This window comes from Protomyctophum bolini (genome assembly GCF_963924005.1).
Source record: "Protomyctophum bolini genome assembly, chromosome: 15".
Classification (NCBI taxonomy): Eukaryota; Metazoa; Chordata; class Actinopteri; order Myctophiformes; family Myctophidae; genus Protomyctophum; species Protomyctophum bolini.
In genome coordinates, this window is record NC_137876.1 from 37,898,374 (window position 1) to 37,921,452 (window position 23,079).

The 23,079-nt window shown below is 40.8% G+C and overlaps 3 protein-coding genes across 3 annotated transcripts in view; 2 read left to right on the plus strand and 1 right to left on the minus strand.

The window, feature by feature from the left end:
* The first annotated feature begins 11,422 nt into the window (after window positions 1–11,422).
* LOC308330079 (platelet-activating factor receptor-like) lies at window positions 11,423–12,711 on the plus strand. Its single transcript, XM_080784736.1, has one exon. The coding sequence runs from the start codon at window positions 11,432–11,434 to the stop codon at window positions 12,614–12,616; it is 1,185 nt and encodes a 394-aa protein (XP_080640862.1). The 5' UTR covers window positions 11,423–11,431; the 3' UTR covers window positions 12,617–12,711.
* A 1,773-nt stretch (window positions 12,712–14,484) lies between these two features.
* On the plus strand, window positions 14,485–16,861 carry LOC308330080 (platelet-activating factor receptor-like). Its single transcript, XM_080784737.1, has 2 exons — window positions 14,485–14,610; window positions 15,198–16,861. The coding sequence occupies exon 2, from the start codon at window positions 15,212–15,214 to the stop codon at window positions 16,376–16,378; it is 1,167 nt and encodes a 388-aa protein (XP_080640863.1). The 5' UTR covers window positions 14,485–14,610; window positions 15,198–15,211; the 3' UTR covers window positions 16,379–16,861.
* A 2,928-nt stretch (window positions 16,862–19,789) lies between these two features.
* The window catches only part of LOC308329858 (uncharacterized protein), a gene marked incomplete at its 3' end in the record, with an annotated part of 3,725 nt that continues 435 nt past the window's right edge, over window positions 19,790–23,079 (minus strand). Inside the window, exons 2-4 of the mRNA XM_080784360.1 lie at window positions 20,752–21,009; window positions 20,171–20,467; window positions 19,790–20,022 (exon numbers count right to left, since the gene is read on the minus strand). Of these exons, the coding sequence (XP_080640486.1) occupies window positions 19,790–20,022; window positions 20,171–20,467; window positions 20,752–21,009 (788 nt within the window). The remainder of the gene's footprint in view (window positions 20,023–20,170; window positions 20,468–20,751; window positions 21,010–23,079) is intronic.

Consider the following 23,079-nt stretch of genomic DNA (forward strand, 5'->3'; position numbering starts at 1 on the left):
TCCGATGAAGAGCGAATTCAAGCTAAACAAACAGATGAGCTCTCAGACTCAGTACAGTATAAATATTACGCTATACACGCATATATCTGAATTACTTCTTTATATGCTCTCTCTTTATATACAAAATGCATGCAATGAAGTCAGTATATCATCTCAGTAGATTCAGAACATTGTTCAAAAAAGGATGGCATTGCAACTTGCAAGTTGAAAGGGCTCCACCACAGGAATGCAAGTTAGTCTGGGGCCTGGAATGGCAGGGACTGGGAGGAAACATCAAAAACGTTCTGCACCTTTTATGGTTACGGGGTGAGAAATATATAAAATGACATCATTCTCTTGAATGTGCCATGTTTTATTTTGAGTTTAGACCTTCAGCTATACAAAGGTCATTTTGTTGGCTATAATGTCGTCCTGACGTTATGGTTAATTTAATTCTTCCTATTCAGTAAATTGTTTCTTACCCAATGCATTGTGTCTTGAGCCCTAGCATCCATATTCTGGGCCTGGGGCAAATATTCAGTGGAAATAGCAGATCTACAAGCTTATCATCACATGTTGACTATAGTAGAGCTTGTATAAGACGCTATCTTGCTACACTCTGACCACTCTGTAATACAATAAATCATTGTCTTCGTCACTTCGTGTAAGTAATCAACTGGGGAAGTTTCATGGTGATAACAATTTAATATAGGTATAGTTTTGCCCACTCAATTCATAATTAACGTTCCAATTTCGGAGCTCTGGCTCATGGACTAAGAACCAAAAAGAACTGAACCGGTTCCCATTGGGAACCAACCGGTGGAAAAGGGGCCTAATTGAAAGGGTGCCCGACCGTTTATATGTTCACCTTTGTTTGCCTTCTCCGAGTCCTACCAAACCACACTGTTTTGCACAAATCTCTCCATGCACAACACAACACCTATTGCATGCCTGCCCAGACATAACACACTATGTTGCATCCATGCAAATGGAATGATTACCGTACAGTTTGCATTTGAATGAAATATGTTATTGCACAACATTTCACTGATGCAAATTACACCACATTTTAGGCCACTCCCCTTTCCACTGTGTGCGCGCACACACACACGCACAGTACAGTATGGTGCAGTACTTTACAGTGTGGCACTAGAGCGAGACCGGCCGAATGCCGGTCGAGTTCTAGTTCATACAGCTTTTTAACATCAATATTAAATACATTGCATTTTTTTTTTAACATTGTATCATGGTTAAAATATAATAACATAAGTTGACAAATTAATTCATGAGGAAGTATATTCATTTTTTTATTGGATGATGTACGATGATAAGAGCCGATTTTTATAAAGGTAGGCTATAGAGAGGGCCCTGTGTAGATGCCTGGGGGACTCTGATCAACTAAGCCTTGTGTTTATATCATGATGACTGAAGCTCACTGTCCAGTGACCAAAGCCTATATTAGAATATACCACAGCATACAGTATGCCAGTTTGTACTGTGATTCAATCACTCTCAAATGTCTCTGTCTCGCTCACCCCATGTTAGATCCTCAGCTGTGTGTGACTGTCACTGTCACATCATTCGCATCAGAGAAGGCTGAGTGGCAGGTTATCACCATTAGCAGTTCACCCCAGGACAAACTGTCTGTCCCACAGTCCCTATAGAGTCCAGATCCAGTGACTCTAAAAGGCTGGTATTCATGTCTGACATGTTGGAACATCGCATGGCAAAATCCTTGAGTTAAACCAACACTGTGTAATTCTCAGAGTCTACAGTATGTGTTTGGTTTTGAAGTCCAAGGCATTAACTGACACCACCTCAAGTTGATAGTATGCCCTGCATTGCAGTGATACAGTGATAGAGTGAGATTATTGTCGAGTGATTTTACTTTATTGTTTTGCTTATTTGTGTTTGCGTTGCATGATATTTTATATAACCTTTATGTTTCCACTGACTGCCACTAACCCACTGACTAATCAAGGACCTGCAGCTTTAAGGACCTGCACCTGGGTTGGGTGTGGTCAACCAGGAGCCCTATAGACGAATCCAGGAACGGGTCTCATGGTCGCAGCTTACGTTAAAAAAAAAAAAAAAAAAACGGAATGTCAAAATATCCACCGCGGTGGCTGAGACCAGAGCCATTGAGTAATGGTTGAGACGAAGCAGTAGAAGAATACACTGACGTCATATGCTGCTACGATACATACGCATCAAACAGGGCGCAAAGTAACCACAGTATACCGCTAATCAACTTACAAATTACATATACATACATATACATAGAGGCATTTCCTTTCCACCTTTCACCTTTCCTTTAATCCACCTGACACTGATCGACATATACCATACCACCATCGAAAGCCGATTAATCCACATCTTTATTACGTCATCATTGAGAGCTAGTTATACCAGTTATACCCTGAATTCATATGCTGCTACGATACATAGGCATCAAACGGGGCGCAAAGTAACCACAGTATACCGCTAATCAACTTACAAATTACATATACATAGAGGCATTTCCTTTAATCCACCAACACTGATCGACATAATATACGTCACCATCGAAAGCCGTCTCTTACCATACTTAATACTACTTTTTTACCTCCAAAAACTAGGTACGTAGCAAATAGCTAAAACTAATAATTCAATATTTCAAACTTTCTTTCACAGAGAAGCTGAGATTTGACTAGCGGTCAACAGTTTGTTTTTTTGCCGAATACCAGTTTATCATCATTTATCCCTCCCTCCTTTTTGCTAAATGGACGATACCTGGCACAGGTAAAATGAAGTGCCCTTCTGTTGACTGTCATGCGAGAAGGGCGTCAGCAATGGCAGCAGCCATGGGGGAGGGGCGTAGGTGCGGTCCACAGCACGAGAGGTGTTCCCAGACAGCACCAACCATCCTCATTCCCTCTTTGGGGAATGCACAAAAACCCCAACCACTACAACTATTCCAATGTATATCCGATAAAAAAAGATCTTGGGGTCCTGCCAGCATTCCCTCTCCGTGTCTCTGCACACCTGGGCTGAAGACATACCATAGTCTCTGTTGTCCAATGGCCGTGAAGATTAGGGATTCCACAGACTGACCTGAGCAGCAGTGCAGAACATCAGGGCTCGCCTATCTGTCTTATCTTTCCAGGGCAGAGTAGGCACTCAGGGCTCTTATGGCCTTATAGACACATTTATTTGACAGGAGGAATGAGATGGCAGGCTGGAGCCCAAGGCAGGATTTAAACCCGTGGAAGCATCTCTTACATAATGTAAGAAAGGTTTTACAAGTACTGTGGTTAAGTTCAATATGATTTATTTTCTCTTTTTCTTTTTGTTTATTCCAACAGCATTTCCACTTCAATAGGGGAGGATTATGTGAAATTGGTGTGGATTAGAGTATGAAGAAATATAAATGTGATGGTATTTTTGAGGGGCGCTATGTCCAGCTTTTAGTGTATGTTCAGTTGTTTACAAACTTTGTTGTACACAAACACAAATTAAATTCCCATTGACAATGAATGGACAATTTTACATCATGAGGATGTATGATGATAAGAGCAAATCTTCACACGACTGTGATTTTTTATCAAATTAAATTAGGTCAAATGTCAGTCAAATATGATGTAAATGTTGTCCCCACACGTCACAATATTTGCCATTGACAATGACAGGAGAAATTAGGTCAAATGTCCACCAAATATGACGTTTCATTTCCACTTCATAGAACTGGATCAACTTGACTAGACACTACCCTTTGTTTGTTTGGTGAAAGCACATTTTCACAGTACCTTTTAAGGCGAGTCCATCTGTTTTTGTATGTTGGGCTAATTTCGCAGGGAGAGGGGAGTTGCACCACTCAGTTCACACGGGTACATGTGATTTATACCTAAAAAGAAGAAATGAAAAATGATCATTAGGCCTACCTTCGTCAAAGTAACCACGGGTCGAGCAGATGGCCTCCCAGACTGCAGGTTGTCGAAACAGGGTCTGCTGTGTAAACGCTACGGCCCTGAGACTTACAACTGTAAAGCAGCCTTTGTCTAGAGAGATTGTGGTAGTAGATTTAAGATGTGTGTGTAATCCTGGTCTCTATACTGCCTCCCCCTGGCCAGCCGGGGCGTGTGATGGAGGGGAAAGGAACTGGTTGGAATAACGTGTTCCAACCAGTCTGGCTATGATGCTCGACTCAACATACTATACTGGAAACTACAAACAAAGACAGTATACCCCCACAAGGAAACCTTTCGGACGTGACCAAGGTGTTCCAGATCACTGGACCCGAGGACCTGCTGATCAAAGATCGGGCGCGTACAGCTATGGGCCAGACTCCCTAAACCGAACAGGCTACTGGGTTAGGACTGGTAACCAACCGGAACTGCCAGGGACCACACACACACCGCCAGCATCCGAACATGATGTTCACAAGCTAGCTACAAGACTTCACTAGGAATATTGCTGACCTAACAGATGAGCAGGCCAAGCTAACCTACCTAGAGCAGTCTACCTCCGGTAGAGCGCAAGAGATTGTAATTGCCTACAGAGTAGATCCCTTCCCTGGCATAGGACACCGGCGAGCCCTAAATCATCTAATGGAAGAATTTGGCAGAGCCCTACATGAGTACTCTATTTTTGAAGATGTCCATTTTGCTGCTCTCACTGAAAATTTCCCAGGTGATGCATGCACAACAAGAGGTAATGCCGTCACGTGTCAGATGTGCTACATCAAAACAAATCTGACTCGGTGCAGTGTGCTGTACCAATTGTGGGCATTATACCTTGCATTAACTATTCATTAATACAAGGTATTAAACCTTTTCATTAATTTGAAAATGTATGTATTTATAATAATACGTATGTAACATTTGTAAAACATATTACAATTTTGGTAGAGTAGCCTATATAATCCACAGTAGCCTAATGTGGGGAGGAAAATGGGGACCATATCTGTTTTATTTGTTTTTGTTTTTGATTGTTGAGTTGTGTTATGATTGTATATTTTTTGTTTTGTTAATGATTAACTTAATGTTTCTCTTTATCAAAAGTTCTCCAATGCTGAAAACCAAATTAAATGTATCTTAATGCTGACCTATAGTGACAGTGATACTGACGGAACAACTTTTCCATCTTGTTGCTACTCTGCTTGTCTAGTGCAATACCCTGTTTTGTGTTGTTTTGTGTTTTGTTTTCCTTTTTATCTTCTGTTAATTACCTTGTATTGATTGTATGCTTGTGGACCCTCTCGAAAACGAGATATTGTATCTCAAGGGGTATTCCAAATAAATAATTTCAATAGTAGGCCTACATAAATGCCCCCCAATCACCCACATTCTTAATGTTGTTAGACAACTCCTGATCTGTATATTGTGTCGAGCAGTGTGAGACCGAGCGTTGCAAATCACTGACCAGCCAGGTGATATTGCAGTCTGAGCCAATTCATGATTCATTGATCAGTGGTGACTGGTGAGTGAGACAATGTAGTAGGAACAATGGTAGGTTATCTTAAATGGTGTTTAGCCACAATGAATCCTGCCAACGATTAATTTTGTGTACATGTTACATGTTGAAACACTGTAATTCTATTTTGTTTGTTACTGAAGGAACCTATAATTTCTGTACATGAGTAGCCTATTTTGAGAGATATAGTAGAAGGTATACTTGTTAGTGCATTTCTCACCTGTTGCTAGCCAGGGAGAGATACTAAGCACGTTTGAGCCATAAATACCTCAAAATTACTGTACAAAACACCCTGTAAGCTATTGAATGTGCATGAGGTAAATTGCATAACTTCATTTCATTGTGATGATTAAAGGAGCATTTCATGTATTTTTATTTTTGTGAAGAAAGACATTTTCATTGTTGTGAGACAGTGTTGTCTCTCCAGCAATGTATATAATTGCCAATTGGATAAGATGTGAGTATAATGTCTTTATGTGAAAAGTTGATCGAAAGGCGGTTTATACAGTTAGACAGAATCACAGTGTGATTCTGTCTAACATTCTATGACATTTCTGCTTGTGCTTCTGTGTAACATTCTATATGTTTATGTGGTGACATTCAGTGTACAGCTGCAGTTGATGAGATGGTGTGGCCATTGTGAACTGAGTCACATGTATGCAACCGGAGAGCCACCTGGTAATGTAGTTTGTTTTAGTTATGCTTTTAGTATTTCACTTTGTATTTTGAGAACTGGTTTCAATGGATTAAACAGTGTTTTGTGTTTATAGGTTTATGTGGAGTTAGCAGCTGAGGTTTAACCGCTGTTCCTTTGTAGTTTTTGCAATAGATGTACAGGTTACAATTCAGCTGGCTGGCTACTGTGAGTGAGCAGGTTTATGCTCCTAGAATCTAGGGCCTGTCCTAGATCATAGATTTATAGTGATAAGTAGAATGCAGAGCTGGTCAGCTGGCTTGAACATTTTCTTTATGTTGTTATTTATGTTTGTCAAACCATCTCCCCAGTAGAATTCGGTCAGGTAACCAGCTGTGCCTACACTCCCCTTCATGTTGGGCTGCCATAGAGGTGAGGGGCTTGTTGGTACACTGGTTGACCTTATTGGTTTGTAGTGGTTATACGTTGCAGTGTTGGCTTGGGTGCCATTTGTAGGGTGTGGTGTTAAAATGTGTGAGTTCACCCATCTAGTCCCCTCTCTAAGCCTGCAGCCCATAGAAGTGGAGCACAAGCCAGCTGGTCTGTCTGTACTGTATAGCAACAATCAGGGGAAGCTTAAAAATGTTGTATGTCATTGCTGCTCATCAAAGTATTTAAATTAATTTGTAATAAAACTGTGTTTTATGAAAATTCTTTATTTGTACCAAATAATAAAGATTCATATTTGTATACCTGTCCTTCCTGTTAATCATGATAGCAGGGTTACACATTGAAGTGCACAAGAAGAAGCGCTTTCAACATTTTGAATGTTTTTCAATGTATTTCACATGATTACAAGAAATGAGAACTCCAAAATTGGTGGGAAAAACTAGACCTACCGGTATATTAAATTGTTTATAGGATTAATACATTAGTAGCTTTTTCATATTTTCGATTATTGTGCATATTCTCCTACATAATGCCTCATTTGCATATTTGAAAATGTAACATTTGTAATACAATAAATTGTCTCAATTGGGGAAGTTTCATGGTGATAACAATCTAATATAGGTATGCTTTTGCCAACTCAATTCATAATTTACGTCACAATTTTGGAGCTGTAGTGGCTCATGGACTAAGAACCAAAAAGAACTTAACCAAACATTGGGAACCAACCAGTGGAAAAGGGGCCAGTGTGTGTGAATAACACATGCTATTGGATCTTGTCTGATCTACTATAGGTCAGGTTTTTTATAGATTGGATGGGTGATTCAGATTCCCATCTTCATCCCTTGGAGTGTCTCGTGGAGAAGAGGACAGCGCTTCCCTTCCCATTCACCGAGGAGCCCAGGTGCATGTGAGGCCCCACAGTCTCCAAACCCAACGATCCAACAACGATTCCCAGTGCATACTGGGTGGTGAGCTACAGATCTGAATCTGGACACTGATGGTGAAACGGTGATTTCCCCTCCCTCACGGTTTGTGTGGTAGGACAAAGACCTCACAAAACACTGTCTCAATACAGATACAAGGGCCCAACGAGAACAAACCAAAATTACTTTGGCAACTAATGGAGCACGGCCCGCTCACGGAGCACGTCTTGTCTGCGAGACTGCTTGGGTCTAACAGGTAAAAAAAACTAACAAAAAAACAAATATTGACCTCTGCTGCCCCCAAGTGTTGAAAATGCATTCCTACACTGTTTGGCCAACAACAGGGGGGTGAAGGTTTGATTGATTGAAGTATTTAACAGTTTGCAGAATTACAGTACATTTCAAGCACAACTCAATACAAAAACTGCCATAAAGCATTACACTTGTTTACAAGAGGGTCCACTGTAGTATAGTAAGTGTTTTTTTTTTGTTTCCCCCGGCTGTTAAAGCAATCCTGGGCTTCCATAACACCAACAGTGCGTCAGTGCCACAGGCTGATCACCTCCATGCCACGCCACATTGATGAAATAATTTGTTAGAAATTAGCCAGACCAAGTATAGACTGCATACAATAATATACTTTTCAGATGGTTGACATTCCTCGTTTAAAAAAAACATATTTTTAGTGGTCTCGTAAAATATTCTAATTTGCCGAGATAGGATTTTTAGATTTTCATGAGCTGTACGCCATAATCATCAAGATTAAAACAAAAAGAAAAGGTTATAAATACTTAAGTTTCTCTTTTTGAATTATAGTATGGGAAAAAATGAACTTTTACACAATATTCTAATTAATTGAGATGGAGCTGTATATAAAGTTACAAGTACACACACAGACACACACATTGTGCATTGTTGCACAAAAAATGCATTCATAATATTATTAGGTCTGCCATTCCTTTAAATTTAATTTTATGGAGAGAGCAACACACACACACACACACACACACACACACACACACACACACACACACACACACACGCTTAAAGCTGCACTACGTAACTTTACTTTCCTGACTACTTTCCTGATTTGAACCCGTTTTCTGAAACCTTTTACCATTGATCTAATAGAGCGTACAGCCTGCCTGCTTGCTCAGGGAATAAATTATTGACCTTACGTTCAGGTCAAAAGTATAGGTTGTGTTGGGACCCAAGAAAAAGTGCCTATAGTAAATTAATTTCCTTTCCGACGTCATGGCCCATGGGCAATACTTATTCAATGCATTTTTGTATAGACAATTCCCTTATGGACTTTGGGTTAAAAGTTCTACTCAATAAAGTGACCTGATAATACGGCCTACAGATGAGATCCTGTGTCTAGGTGATACATGACCTTTGACACAATCTAAAAGAACAGGGAGACTAGATACAACCTCCCGAGGTGTGCCAATAGTTCTTACCATAATAGACCTAGAGTAAACATATCTCTTCACAGGCTAGCTGTACTTCAGAGCACAGTAGGCATAGGCCTGCATTATACATTACTACAACATGCAGCAAGGGGATTTACAAGATTGCTCAAGTGTGAAATATGATCCATTTGATTGATGTGAAACTTGAGTGGACAAGCAGTATAGGCTACAACCCGAGGCTGGAGGAAACACTGCAGGAAGTGTTGCCTCATCATGGACTTTCCTGATGTCACACCTCAAGTGTAAATGACGCACGCCTATGTTCCCACAGCACAGCAGCACGGTTGTCATGCTTATTATAAGCTACTTTGGGCTTGTTTTCCTGTAATGTCGCTTGTAAATATTGGTAGTTGCAGGTTGCATTGGGGGGGGGGGGGGGGGGGTTGTTAAGTGGAAGCCGGAAAAACTTAGCCTAGTCTCTTTTTTTGACTTTTTTTCACAGACCTGGCCACACCCACCTCAGCTTGTTTCACTATGACGCCTAGTTCCCAGTCTTCCCACTCCCACAGCACTTACCTCAACAACTTATTTCACTCTTTAGAACTGCATGCAAGTGCTTTGGGTAAGTCAACCTTACTGAATTAAAATGTGCAAGGTTGTTTAGTAGTTGGAGCCAGGGATTAGGCATGCTATCTGATATCATGATAACGTTATCATTAGATAGTTGTAGAATGTTTTAAAGATAATTAGGCCTATAATTTATATGGTTTGCTGCGCTCGAGAATTAACAGTGTATGACTGTTGTAAACCTATTTTAAAGGCATTCTGTCACAATATAGCCTAGCCCAGTTGTTCTCAACTCAGGGTGTGGGGACCCACAGGGGTCCTTGAGGGGGTTCCAGGAGGTTCCCAGCTAAATGATGGAGATTTGGTACCCTTATAGAAGTTGAGAACGTAAAATTAAACCAAATGGATCCGTAAAGTTAAACATCTGTATTACTTAATTTACAAGAAGTCTACACAAATAGAGAATGTTGATAAAAAAAAAAGGTCAACGTTTGCCTGTTATCTCTCCTATGGTAACACATCAATACAGCACATGGAGTTCGGGGTCCGAGAGGCTAAATCTCAGCAAATGGTGGTCTGTGGCTCAAATGCAGAATAAATAATGGACCTTGATATGAAGAATGTTGAAAACCACTGGCTTATAAAACACTAAGATTAAAGGCATTAGCAAGCTACATTTGGCATACAACTTTTGGCATACAAGTTGGATTTCAACGTTTCTCCTCTGTAAGTTTGTTGTATTTGCTGTCCATTTGTCCATGTGTCCCCATACTGTGCTGCTCGACTCTAAGAGATACCATGTCGTATTCTGGCTATGTTCCAGGTGGACAGCCATATAGAATGTGTTAAAGAAAGTGTTAAAGAACTTAATATTGAGAACATTTTAAATAGCTGGTATGATTTGTAAAGATGGGGATGCAATAATAATAGGATCAGTGATGATAATTAAAGTTGCATTCTATAAATATTATTGCCCACCCGTGCACAGACAGGCAGGCTGCAGTAGCCTCGCGTGGCCAGACTATATCACTGCGTGGCCGAGCGGTGCACACACCTCCTTTAAATAGCTATGTGTGTCTCTGTGTGTCTGTCTGAGTGTTTAGAGTACAACCTATTGACCCCTGCAGATGATTGGGGTCGTCAGGTCACACACACTGTTCATTCACACTAAGCAGTCAGCTAATTTGGGTCGACGTCGCATTGGGGGCACACACGCACGCACGCACGCAATCTTCATTGTCACATCACATTACAAGTAGGGTGGTTGAAAAACTTGCAGGCTCATCATTACAGTTAAGGATAGAGAGAAGAGAGGAGCATAAAGTGCATAATGACAAGGGGTGCTTGACTCAAAGGCTATAGCAGGAAGAAACCAAAAATACAAAGGGCAGGGAAGACATATTTCAATATTCTAACCACACACCTGGGGGTCTATTAGAGTAACGTTAACTCCATAAACACATACAAAACTGAAAAAGTCACAGCACGGCATGGAGACAACAATAGCTGATCTGTACAAGCTTGTGAGCTTGTACATACTGGTAGTCTATTTTTGCTGAATGTTTGCCTGGCCAGAATAGGGACACTAATGTGTCAGAATTTCTGCTTCTGACTGACATATTCATTGCTCATTTGCATGTTTGCTGTGTTGTCTCATGCTGCTGCAGCTGCCCTTCTAGAAATTGCTGTTCACATGCCACCACCCCAGCAATCACACATTGTTCTGGATTTATGATTTATGACCGTTCCAAACTCAGTTTGATGCTCATTTTCACAAGCTCATTCATATCTTTGCTGGGAAAAAAGGAACCTTGGGTCGGACTCAATCTTAGCTGCAGGTTGAAGCAACATCTGAACCTTGATATGGTATGCACTCTACCAGGTGAACCACCAGGACAAAGACATCTTCACTTCGGGTTGGAGTCTATTATGTTATAATAACCTGTATATTGAGTCTATTATGTTATAATAACCTATATATTGCCAATTGTATTTCCACAGAAATTGTCCTCTTAATGGAACACCTGCCTACAGAACCCACAATGGAGAGTTTGGAGACATCGGTGTCCCTTGGTACAACAGAAAATTCCTCTATGGTTTCCCCAGCTGCCACCAACGAACCCTTCCTGGATTCCGACTTCCGTTACATTCTCCTGTCAGTAGGTTATGGCATCATCCTCGTCTTGGGGTTCTTCGCTAACTGCTATGTCCTATTTGTCCTGCGCAGTCTCCGTGGGGCTAAAGCCATGCGTGAGATCCGTATCTACATGACCAACTTGACCGTTGCGGATTTCCTGTTCGTATGTGCCCTGCCATTCTGGATTGGCTACTACTACTGGGTCTACTCTGACTTCCTGTGCAGGTTGACTGGCTCGATGTTCTTCATCAACACCTACTGCTCCATCCTCTTCCTCGCAGCCATCAGTGTCAACCGGTACTGGGCGATCACACGGCCTCTGGATGCAGCTGCTTCTGACAACTGGCGCCGTGGTGTTGCCGTTACCATCACTATTTGGGTGGCAACTTTATCGATGGCCATTCCCTTCCTGTCACCGGGGGTCAATGTAGATGAGAGGAACGTGTCACGATGTTTTGAGGGATACCATGGGGAAAGTGATGGGGAGAAACGGGTTGTGGCAGCCACACATTTTGCCATCATTGGCATGTTCTTTGTGGTCTTTCTCCTCGTAGTGGTTTGTAACCTCCTTATTGCCCGCGCCTTGCTGACAAAATCCCCTATTAAGCAAGAACACAGCTTTGCATCCTCTGGCATTAAGCCCAAAGGAGTGAAAGGCAGGGCTCTCCAGATGTTGGGAGCAGTTGTGGGAGTGTTTGTCGTGTGCTTCCTGCCTCATCATATAATTCAAGGCCCCTGGACACTGGCAGTTCTGGAGATCAGGGAAGGCTGGGGCAGCACGTCCTGGGACCTGCAGACTCGCCAGGCTCTCAATGATGCCCATCAGATCACCCTGCTACTTATGGGGCTCAACTGCATTCTGGATCCTGTAGTTTATTGTTTTGCCACAAGGAAGTTCAGAAAGTTCATTGTCGCCCACTTCAGGAGAGTCAAAAATAGAGAGAGTCTTACTCACACACGGCCATCACTCCGATTAGCATGGCGAGCAGACACCAGAGTGAGAGGCGCTCAAATGAGCCTCATGGACGTAGAGGCCCAGAGAGGGAGAGACTTGAAATATTGAAAGTAATGTAAATATTTCCGTCTGTATTCAGTATTTCCTTCTGTCATTTGGCCACTTCTTTAAGACCACTGAACATTTTTCCAATATAAATTATGATGAACCACAGTCAGGTATACAATTTCACTCATTTCCATTGAAAACACCCCGTTACTTTGTAGCACTTAAATGTTTTCTTTTACTCAAGATTGTTTGCTAAATTCTTAAATTGTAAATTCTAAGGGCCCTATACATTTCTTTGACAATTTCACTATTTTTAAAAAACATTATAAAATTGTTCAACTAGCCGATCTACAAGCTCAGAACATGTCAATGTAGATTGGCTATTTGAAATATTCAAATTTATTTTTCAAAATAATGAAAAAGGCAAATAAGTTTAGGGATAAGGCCATAAGGGGTGAGGCACTGGTGAAAATGGGACCCTAATTATTCTTAATAAAGGCAAGCCTTTTTGTGTCATCTGTAATTGACAATAGCTGTAAAGTCAACTCTGTTCCACTCCAAAAGACAAAAGGACGCAACTCCAAATGTCCAACTCAATCCAATGATTCTTTATTTTCCAACTTTTTATCTCATTGTTGGCTTCATTGCTGATCATTTCAGTTAGGTTGAAAACCTTTGAACAAGGAGAAACAAAGATTAACAACAATGCCAACCAACAAATGATAATCCTTTCAAAACAGCAGGTTCTTTTGAACCATTCTTGATTTTGAACATTAAATATTCTTTAATAATCATGTCCTTTAAACAATTAGTATTCTTAAATAATCATGTCCTTTAAACAATTAGTATTCTTAAACAATGAATGCCTGAATTAAGTCTTTTAAATTAACATTAAAGTCAACATTTTAAACAAATTAAACATTTCAAACTACTTTACCCTTTAAGCTTGGATAAATTATTAAAGTTAAGTAAACATCTAGCATTTTAACTTGAATAAGTGAAGAAAAAAATAGCTGAACTTTAAGCTTGTAGAGCAGCTCTAATTGAACAAGGCATTTTAAACCTTTAACATGAATTGTCCACATTTTTAGTAGTCTTTCAAATTCTTAAATCATTTTAACATTTCTAACTTGGTCTTATTTTGTAAAGAGATACTTTTAAACATAAATTAAATCCAACCCTCAAGCAAGTTAATGTGTTCCTTCCCCACTTCAAACTGAAGCAGTTCAAGCTACTAAACACACAATTAGCCTGATTTTAACCACATTAAGCATTAAGTAACATTAAGCATTAAGCAGAAGTAGAATAAGCAGTTGAATAAATATAACAGACCATTCGCGTCTTTGGGGTAGAGCTCCTGGGTAGACCTTCAGCTTGCTTGTTTGTTTTTTGTGTGAGAGACACCACCACCAGCCTTTAACAGGTGTTCAATCACCCAAATGAGCACCAGCAGCCATCTTGCAGCTGATGCACTCTGGGAGATGTAGTTGTCTGAAGTGTCTTGTTGAAGACTCATGCTCCATTTATGAGTTTATGCTCCACTCATGAGTTTTGACCGCACAATAGCTGTCATTTAATTTTTGCCTTTACTGTGATTAAAATAATGAATATGTTTCATTGCCTGTTCATCACCAGTGCCAGATGATTTAACTTCAGATAGCCTCCCAGAAACAGCCCAGATATGCAGTCAAAACCATAGTCAAAACACATGTGGAAAAGGAGATTGGCTTCTGCTGCCCTCAAGTGATGAAAATGCACTGCTACACTCTCTACTATCTAAATAAAACTACCACCAGGCCAGCCACTAAAGGCATTGGGCAAGCAATTTTTGAAAGTCATGCTCATGCACTGTTGACAACTGTTGATGCAATTAACAGAGGATGTGGTTTTGAGTGTAATAGCATCGTTGTGTCAGTATAACACTTCAACTTCTTCAAGTTATCAACCCGAAGACATCTGGACAGATCATATCCTGAAGACTGTTCAGTCAGTGCTCATAATTCTGTGCAGCGTAAAATACAATAACAAAAGTTGGATTTCAACGTTTTCCCTTGGTAAGTATACGCTCAATGGTTGTTATGTGTGTGTGCGTGCATGCGTGCGTGTGTGTGTGTGTGTGTGTGTGTGTGTGTGTGTGTGTGTGTGTATATATATATATATATATATATATATATATATATATATATATATATATTTTTTAAGTTATAGTCCCCTCCCACTGATTTTAAAATCCAATTTCAGGCTTACAATAGTATGGAATATCAAAACTCAGTTTGATGCTCATTTTCACACGACTCACAAGCTCATTATATCTTTGCTTTGCCTATGCATGTTTCATGATAAATGCTTTTATGTGATGTATTCCCATGCTTTTGTTCTTGCTTAATGTAAGTCGCTCTGGATTAAGAGCGTCTGCTAAATGCCTAAATTGTAAATTGTAAAGAGAACCTCGGGTCGGACTCAATCTTAGCTGGTTGAAGCAACATCTGAACCTTGATATGGTATGCACTCTACCAGGTGAACCACCAGGACAAAGACATGTTCACTTCACTTTGGGTTGGAGTCTATTATGTTATAATAACCTGTATATTGAGTCTATTATGTTATAATAACCTATATATTGCCAATTGTATTTCCACAGAAATTGTCCTCTTAATGCCTACAGAACCCACAATGGAGAGTTTGGAGACATCGGTGTCCCTTGGTACAACAGAAAATTCCTCTATGGTTTCCCCAGCTGCCACCAACGAACCCTTCCTGGATTCCGACTTCCGTTACATTCTCCTGTCAGTAGGTTATGGCATCATCCTCGTCTTGGGGTTCTTCGCTAACTGCTATGTCCTATTTGTCCTGCGCAGTCTCCGTGGGGCTAAAGCCATGCGTGAGATCCGTATCTACATGACCAACTTGACCGTTGCGGATTTCCTGTTCGTATGTGCCCTGCCATTCTGGATTGGCTACTACAGTCGCCATGGTGACTGGGTCTACTCTGACTTCCTGTGCAGGTTGACTGGCTCGATGTTCTTCATCAACACCTACTGCTCCATCCTCTTCCTCGCAGCCATCAGTGTCAACCGGTACTGGGCGATCACACGGCCTCTGGATGCAGCTGCTTCTGACAACTGGCGCCGTGGTGTTGCCGTTACCATCACTATTTGGGTGGCAACTTTATCGATGGCCATTCCCTTCCTGTTGTCACCGGGGGTCAATGTAGATGAGAGGAACGTGTCACGATGTTTTGAGGGATACCATGGGGAAAGTGATGGGGAGAAACGGGTTGTGGCAGCCACACATTTTGCCATCATTGGCATGTTCTTTGTGGTCTTTCTCCTCGTAGTGGTTTGTAACCTCCTTATTGCCCGCGCCTTGCTGACAAAATCCCCTATAATGCGACAACACAGTACTCAGAGTACTGCATCCTCTGCCACCAGGGGAGTGAAAGGCAGGGCTCTCCAGATGTTGGGAGCAGTTGTGGGAGTGTTTGTCGTGTGCTTCCTGCCTCATCATATAATTCAAGGCCCCTGGACACTGGCAGTTCTGGAGATCAGGGAAGGCTGGGGCAGCACGTCCTGGGACCTGCAGACTCGCCAGGCTCTCAATGATGCCCATCAGATCACCCTGCTACTTATGGGGCTCAACTGCATTCTGGATCCTGTAGTTTATTGTTTTGCCACAAGGAAGTTCAGAAAGTTCATTGTGGCCCACTTCAGGAGAGTCAAAAAAAGAGAGTCTTGCTCACACACGGCCATCACTCAGATTAGCATGGCGAGCAGACACCAGAGTGAGAGGCGCTCAAATGAGCCTCTGGACGTAGAGGGCTAGAGATGTTGATTTTGTTTTTAAATTAAAATTAAAATTATGAACAAAAAAAAGACAAATTTTAAATTATGGAAATATAATATTCATTATAATACGACAATTTACTTCTCTTCTTCTATATTTGGCCACTTCTTGAAGACCACAGAGTATTTACCAATACAAATACATGCGGATCGAGTGTTATAATGAAGACCACTGAATATTTACCAATACAAATACATGTGGAGTGTTACGATGAATTTGGCTTTAGACCGACTTTTGTTTGTCAGGCTCTGGTTGTAGGTCCTCAAGTGGTAGCCTATACTCAATTTCAACAAACTAATTGGCTGCTAAACACCCTATGTCGGACACTTACCCTGACCAGAACAGACCAAACCCATAGTAAACTTAACCATAGCTTTTCCCAAACTGAGTATTTTTTTAATAATAAAGTAACCTATACTTGTAGAAAACCGATTCATGTCTATGCCCCGGACAGGCACCTTGTCATCAGTGTCAGAATCATGGTTTAACGGAAGAACACCAGCTTGAATGAAGGAATCAAAAGCCCCAGTGTCCCTAAGAATAGTATATTCTATATATTGATATACGTCATGTTTGGACTGGTATTGTGAAGCAAAGAAACAGAAGTTACAATCTTAGGCCATATTTCCACTGTATTGCAACATTGCTCTATAGTTCTCAAAATCGAAATGTTCCATCTTAAGAGTCCTTATTAAGAGAGAGAAAAAACCTCACATAATATGCCTTATTCTTTTGTCTTTTATTGTTACGATTAACAAGTTTTCCCACGCAGAAGGAAAATATATATTTTCCATTCCAAATATATTTTCTCCCGTGTATTTTGCCAATACAATATACAGTTTTTGAGCCCTCAAGCGTCATCTTCATGCAGGGCATGCTTACTTTACTGCGCTTTTATTTGTTTTTGCTTTATTGTTTAAATGCTCCCAAATCATATTGACATTGAAATTGCATATTGTTTTTCTGTTCCAGTTGATTCAATTTCCCCTCAGGGATTAATAAAGTATATCTCATCTCATATCTCGAAATCAATCATATAATCTAACATTTGGTAGAGGGACAATGTCTTAGTATATTAGTTACTCTATTAAAGTCAAATGTGCTTAATTTGCCCCATTCCTCTGATCTGTTTCTGCATGATACCCGCACAAAATCACCTTAACAACAGTATAATTTTCACATCTCTTTAGGACAGTTGTGTTTACGACTTGACACACATTCATCAGTCATTAGTCATTTCATGTCGCGGTGCTTGACTAAGGGCCGATTCATACTCCTATTTTAGAGCTGAATAAAAGTCGGTTCGGCACTGTAGAGCCTACAATGTGACGTCATTTGAGGTTCGGGGGGACGGGTACCATCCTAAAGTCGGCTCTTCTTCGGTGCTACTGAAAATTTCTGACGAGCCGAAATCATTTCGGCACTACAGCGCCGAAACAGCTTTAGAGCCGAATAAAAGTCGGTTCGGCTCTAACCTCGCCTCACCAGGCTTTCCACCACCTCGGAGGAAAGCCTGGTCTCTGTTTCAAAAGTCCGTATGATCCGGGCTGGGGCCGGATGATGTGGTTACGTCATGTTGTAGTATTGTTTTGTAGTCGCCAGACAGGATGAACAGGCGGCGACAACTTCCTTTTCCCTCTCAATAAAAGCTCTCGCTTACGAGAGCTTTTATTGCTTTTAATCAAACAGGAAGCAACAAACAGCTTCCTGTTTGTTGTACCAAACCATTGCCATACCATTGCCTACAACATGACGTAAGCATATGATATGCTTACGTCATGTTGTAGGCAATGGTATGGCATTCAGTAGCACCGAAGAAGAGCCGACTTTAGGATGGTACCCGTCAGAAATTTTCAGTAGCACCGAAGAAGAGCCGACTTTAGGATGGTACCCGTCCCCCCGAACCTCAAATGACGTCACATTGTAGGCTCTACAGTGCCGAACCGACTTTTATTCAGCTCTAAAATAGGAGTATGAATCGGCCCTTAGTCAAGCACCGCGACATGAAATGACTAATGACTGATGAATGTGTGTGATATGCTGCATATCATCCGGCTCCAGCCCGGATCATATACCGAAATGAAATGGTGCCCAGGCTAGTTCGGCTCTGTAGAGCCTACAATGTGACGTCATTTTAGGTTTGGGGGGGCGGGTACCGTCCTAAAGTCGACTCTTCGGTGCTACTGAAAATTTCTGACGAGCCGAAATCATTTCGGTACTACAGCGCTGAAACAGCGGTAAAATAGGAGTATGAATCGGCCCTAACACACATAGTCATCCGCAGTCATGTAGGTGGTATCCAGGTCTGAGTAGCTTTTGTTGGTGCTTGTATAGTTCATGTACACCTCTCCTTCATCTCCGCTGTGTGGCACGTCCCTCCTAGTGGAAAAAAGAACCAGAACAGAACAGACATGATCATGTTAATAAAGATGTATAGTTCATTGCATCGTGAGAGAGCGATAATGTGTGTGTGTGTGTGTGTGTGTGTGTGTGTGTGTGTGTGTGTGTGTGTGTGTGTGTGTGTGTGCGTGCATGCGTGTGTGCGTGCCGTGAGTGTGTGTGTGACCAGTGCCGGTTCTAGGCCTTTTGAGGCCCTAGGCAACATATTATACAGAGCCCAAAATGGTTATAAACAAATCACAAATGTTTATAAACAAATCACAAATGTTTATAAACAAATCACAAATGTTTATAAACAAATACCAAAATGTTTATAAACAAATCCCAAATCCCTTGGTCCTACCCCCCCCGACCATGAGACTTACTACAGGTAAACTGGTAGTGGTCCTACCCCCCCCATGAGACTTACAAATCCCAAATGTTTATAAACAAATCCCAAATGTTTGTAAACAAATCCCAAATGTTTATAAACAAATCCCAAATGTTTATAAACAAATCCCAAAATGTTTATAAACAAATCACAAATGTTTATAAACAAATCACAAATGTTTATAAACAAATACCAAAATGTTTATAAACAAATCCCAAATCCCTTGGTCCTACCCCCCCGACCATGAGACTTACTACAGGTCAACTGGTAGTGGTCCTACCCCCCCCATGAGACTTACAAATCCCAAATGTTTATAAACAAATCCCAAATGTTTGTAAACAAATCCCAAATGTTTATAAACAAATCCCAAAATGTTTATAAATAAATCACAAATGTTTATAAACAAATCACAAATGTTTATAAACAAATACCAAAATGTTTATAAACAAATCCCAAATCCCTTGGTCCTACCCCCCCGACCAACAGTGTGACATGTGTGACGTGTGTGCGTGCGGGTTAGGGTTTTTTCCATCAAAAACTTACTTTGGTACCACTGCAGGTCCATCAATACCTGAAAATAAGGAGGAATAAGTTATGAAAACAAACAAGAACTTTTAGTTTTAACGGTCCATAAAACAGCATTTTGCTTTACATGAAAGAGCATCTATTCCAGCATATTGTTTGTCTAAACAAGAAATTGGGTGAAACCGCTTGCCTTCAGGCAGTGCATTGGTAGCATGTGGAGCTGCTCTGTCATTGGCTCTCTGGTAACACAGCCAGAGCAGAATAGTGAGGATGATGAGCCATGCCAGGAATGACAGGATGAAGGCTGTTAAGCCTAATTGTCCAACAACTTCAGTAGGGAGAAAGGAATTAGAACATTCAATTCGTTAAGTGTGCAGAACAAAACCACAAAAAAAGTTATACAATCAATTATGCTATACATGATGAATAATGTGAGAATTCATGCAGTTTATTTCTGTCATATGAAGTCTACAAACCATTTGTAGGTAGAGAGATCACGTCGACTGTGTGGTTAAGGCTCTGCTCTTCCTGTCGGAGCCCCTGAATGATGCTCAGAGCATGGCAGGAATATTGAGCGCTCTCCTCTGCCTGGGTGAGGGTCAGGTCTCTACTACTGCCAACCATTTCCCTGCCGCCGTGGTCTGTCCATTTGTCCCAGGACCAGTTGACAGCCGAGGGGATGGTGGAGGCATCGCAGTGAAGAGTGACACTGTCACCTTCCACAATGATCGAATGGCTGGGAGCGGCCACCACCCGCAGAGGGGAGAGCTTTTCTGGGGAGGAGGGAATATTGGAGGATGGGGAGAAGTGGAAATGGACAATGGAAAAACAGAATAGACATATTTTACAGCCTTTTAATAGAAAAATCCAATTAAGCCCTATTTTATGTCATGCAATGGTGTTGTGCAACAAAAACAGTCAATCTACAAGTTGTGAGCTTTCTATTTTAGCTTTTTTTATGTTTGAAAATATTTGCCGTTGAAAGTGGTTAAACAACATTAATAATTTTATATGCAGTCATATTTTATTTGATGGAAAGAGAAAGATATATACTTACCAACGATGACCAGATCAACTGTGTCACTGCATACTTCAGGCTGCGTACAACACTTGTATTCTCCGGTTTTATTAACACTGGCTGTGAAAGTTAGATTAACACTATAGCCACTTTCAACAAGTGTGTCCCAATGGTACCAAGATGTGGTATTGTAGATGTCACCACAGCAGCTCAGACGTACTTCTCCATCCACTAGAACCGCTCTCGCTCCAGTAATGTTAAGAGCAGAAGTTTTCTGCATAATGAGCTGGGTCAATCCTGCAAAAACAGGCAAAAGAAGGGTCGTCTGAACGAGATGTCAGCCTTCTTGCATCCAGAAAACACTGTGTCCAACACAAACAAATAAAAGCTATCTGTGGTGTCCTACATGTCAGGAGGAAGAGCTAGTCTCCTAGGAATCTGATGAATCCCAGACCAGTTGGCTCCCTATAGGCATCCCTATTTCGTGCATGAAATACTATCTGGGTAAAATGTAACATTTTAAACTTCTAGTTGTTTTAAATTTTCAAAATGTTCAACAATATCAAAATGGTTCTTTTAGTAATTGTTGAAAATGTGAAAGTATGAAATAGACTTTAAGTGGTTAAATGTTTGATTTGGCTTAAAGGGCCACTTTGCAAACAGAGCTTATATTTTAAGGATATTATGAGTGAGTACGGAAGAGGACCCAAATGCAGGCAACAGTAGGCAGAGCAATAAACTTAGAAGGATTTATTAAACAAACTGAGGTTCTTCCATAAACGGGGCAAAGAAGGCATGACAAAACCACAGAAACTATACAGGAACTCACACCACAGGAAACTACGAACCAACAAGAACAATATGCAAACACAGGACTTAAATACACACAGGATAACAGGGCACAGGTGGAACCAAAATACAATCAACATTAGGATAGGCTGGGGGACACAGGTGGAAACACTGACAAATTACAAGGCAGGAACACTAGGCACAAATACTACAAAAGGAAATACAAAACCAAAGAGAACAGTCAGGAACACATGAGCAAAACATACAAAACATACTGAAATCAGTGAAATGACAGAAATAGATCCAGAAGTCCAATATCAAATAAGGACAGTCAAAGTTCACAGTCCGAGGAGCGGACTGCGACATAAACTTAACGCAGGCACATAGGCAACAATTAAACTGAGGCTAAAGCGTAGCAGCATAGATATAGGGGTTCCAATTTAATGGAGCTAGATACTGAGAAGATACTACTAGTCTTATGATACTGAGAAGATACTAGACAAGATACTACTGACATGATTCTGCTGACAAGATACTGACATGTTACTAGACATGATACTATACAATGAATGTCAATGATACTGACATTATACTGACCATGATATTGACATGATACTGACATGATATTGACAAGATACTCAAAGTTCACGGTCCGAGGAGCGGACCGTGACAAAGGATGTTTAGGACACAAGAAACACTTTCCTGGGGTTTTTATGTGTAATATGTTTTTTCTTTTTTTTTTTGTCTAGACGGCACCGGATTTCTCCTCCCATCCACTTGCATTAACTTGCTCAAAAGTGCATGAGGCAATTTCACTCACTACTTCCGGAGAGTGCATTTTGGGATGGATTGGGCCAAATCGTGAACGTGCTGGCCGTTGACTATCATTGCACACATTCATGTATGAAACAGCGTTCACGTGTCATTGCCCCATAACGTGAACGTGCGCAATGATAGTCAACGGACCAGTGCTGGCTCGAGCTGCGATAACAAATTTGGCCACTATGTCCATTTCGCCTCAGGGTGCCGTCTCTATTAATATATAAGATTTTAGTCATGATGCCATGTTCATGACCAAAAACCTGTCATGAACTTCCTTCCTGGACTACAAAGTCACACCTCCAAAGCATTATGGGCATTGTAGGAATTCAGCAATCCAGTCAAACCCACATAGACTTCATTATTTTTCTGGCCATATATAGGGTGCAAATTTCAAATTGTGCTACAGTTATCTACTACAAATACTATTAACATTGACTGACTGCAGTTTCTTCCAGTGGTGAAATGTCCCTTTAAGTTTGATAATGTTTTAACTGGTCCTTTAGATGTCTCAGAGTCATATAGGTTTAGAGGCATGTACCAAGACATTTTGCCAATAAATTATGTATTTCTTTATTCCATTGTGTATAGAACTAGCTGGTACAGACTGAGCAATTGTTGCTCTTCCATTTAGTTTGAAAATGACCATTAATTGTAAGTTTCTGAAAAGGTTTAATATGTTAGGTTAGTAGATACAAAAGAGAGTTGTTTTGTTTAGAGATTAGATTAATTAATTGGTTGATTGATTGATTAAGTAAT

What these genes read in the sequence shown, in the direction of transcription:
- LOC308330079 (XM_080784736.1), top strand. Translation starts at nt 11,432, where the DNA reads ATGGAACACCTGCCTACAGAACCCACAATGGAGAGTTTGGAGACATCG.
- LOC308330080 (XM_080784737.1), top strand. Translation starts at nt 15,212, where the DNA reads ATGCCTACAGAACCCACAATGGAGAGTTTGGAGACATCGGTGTCCCTT.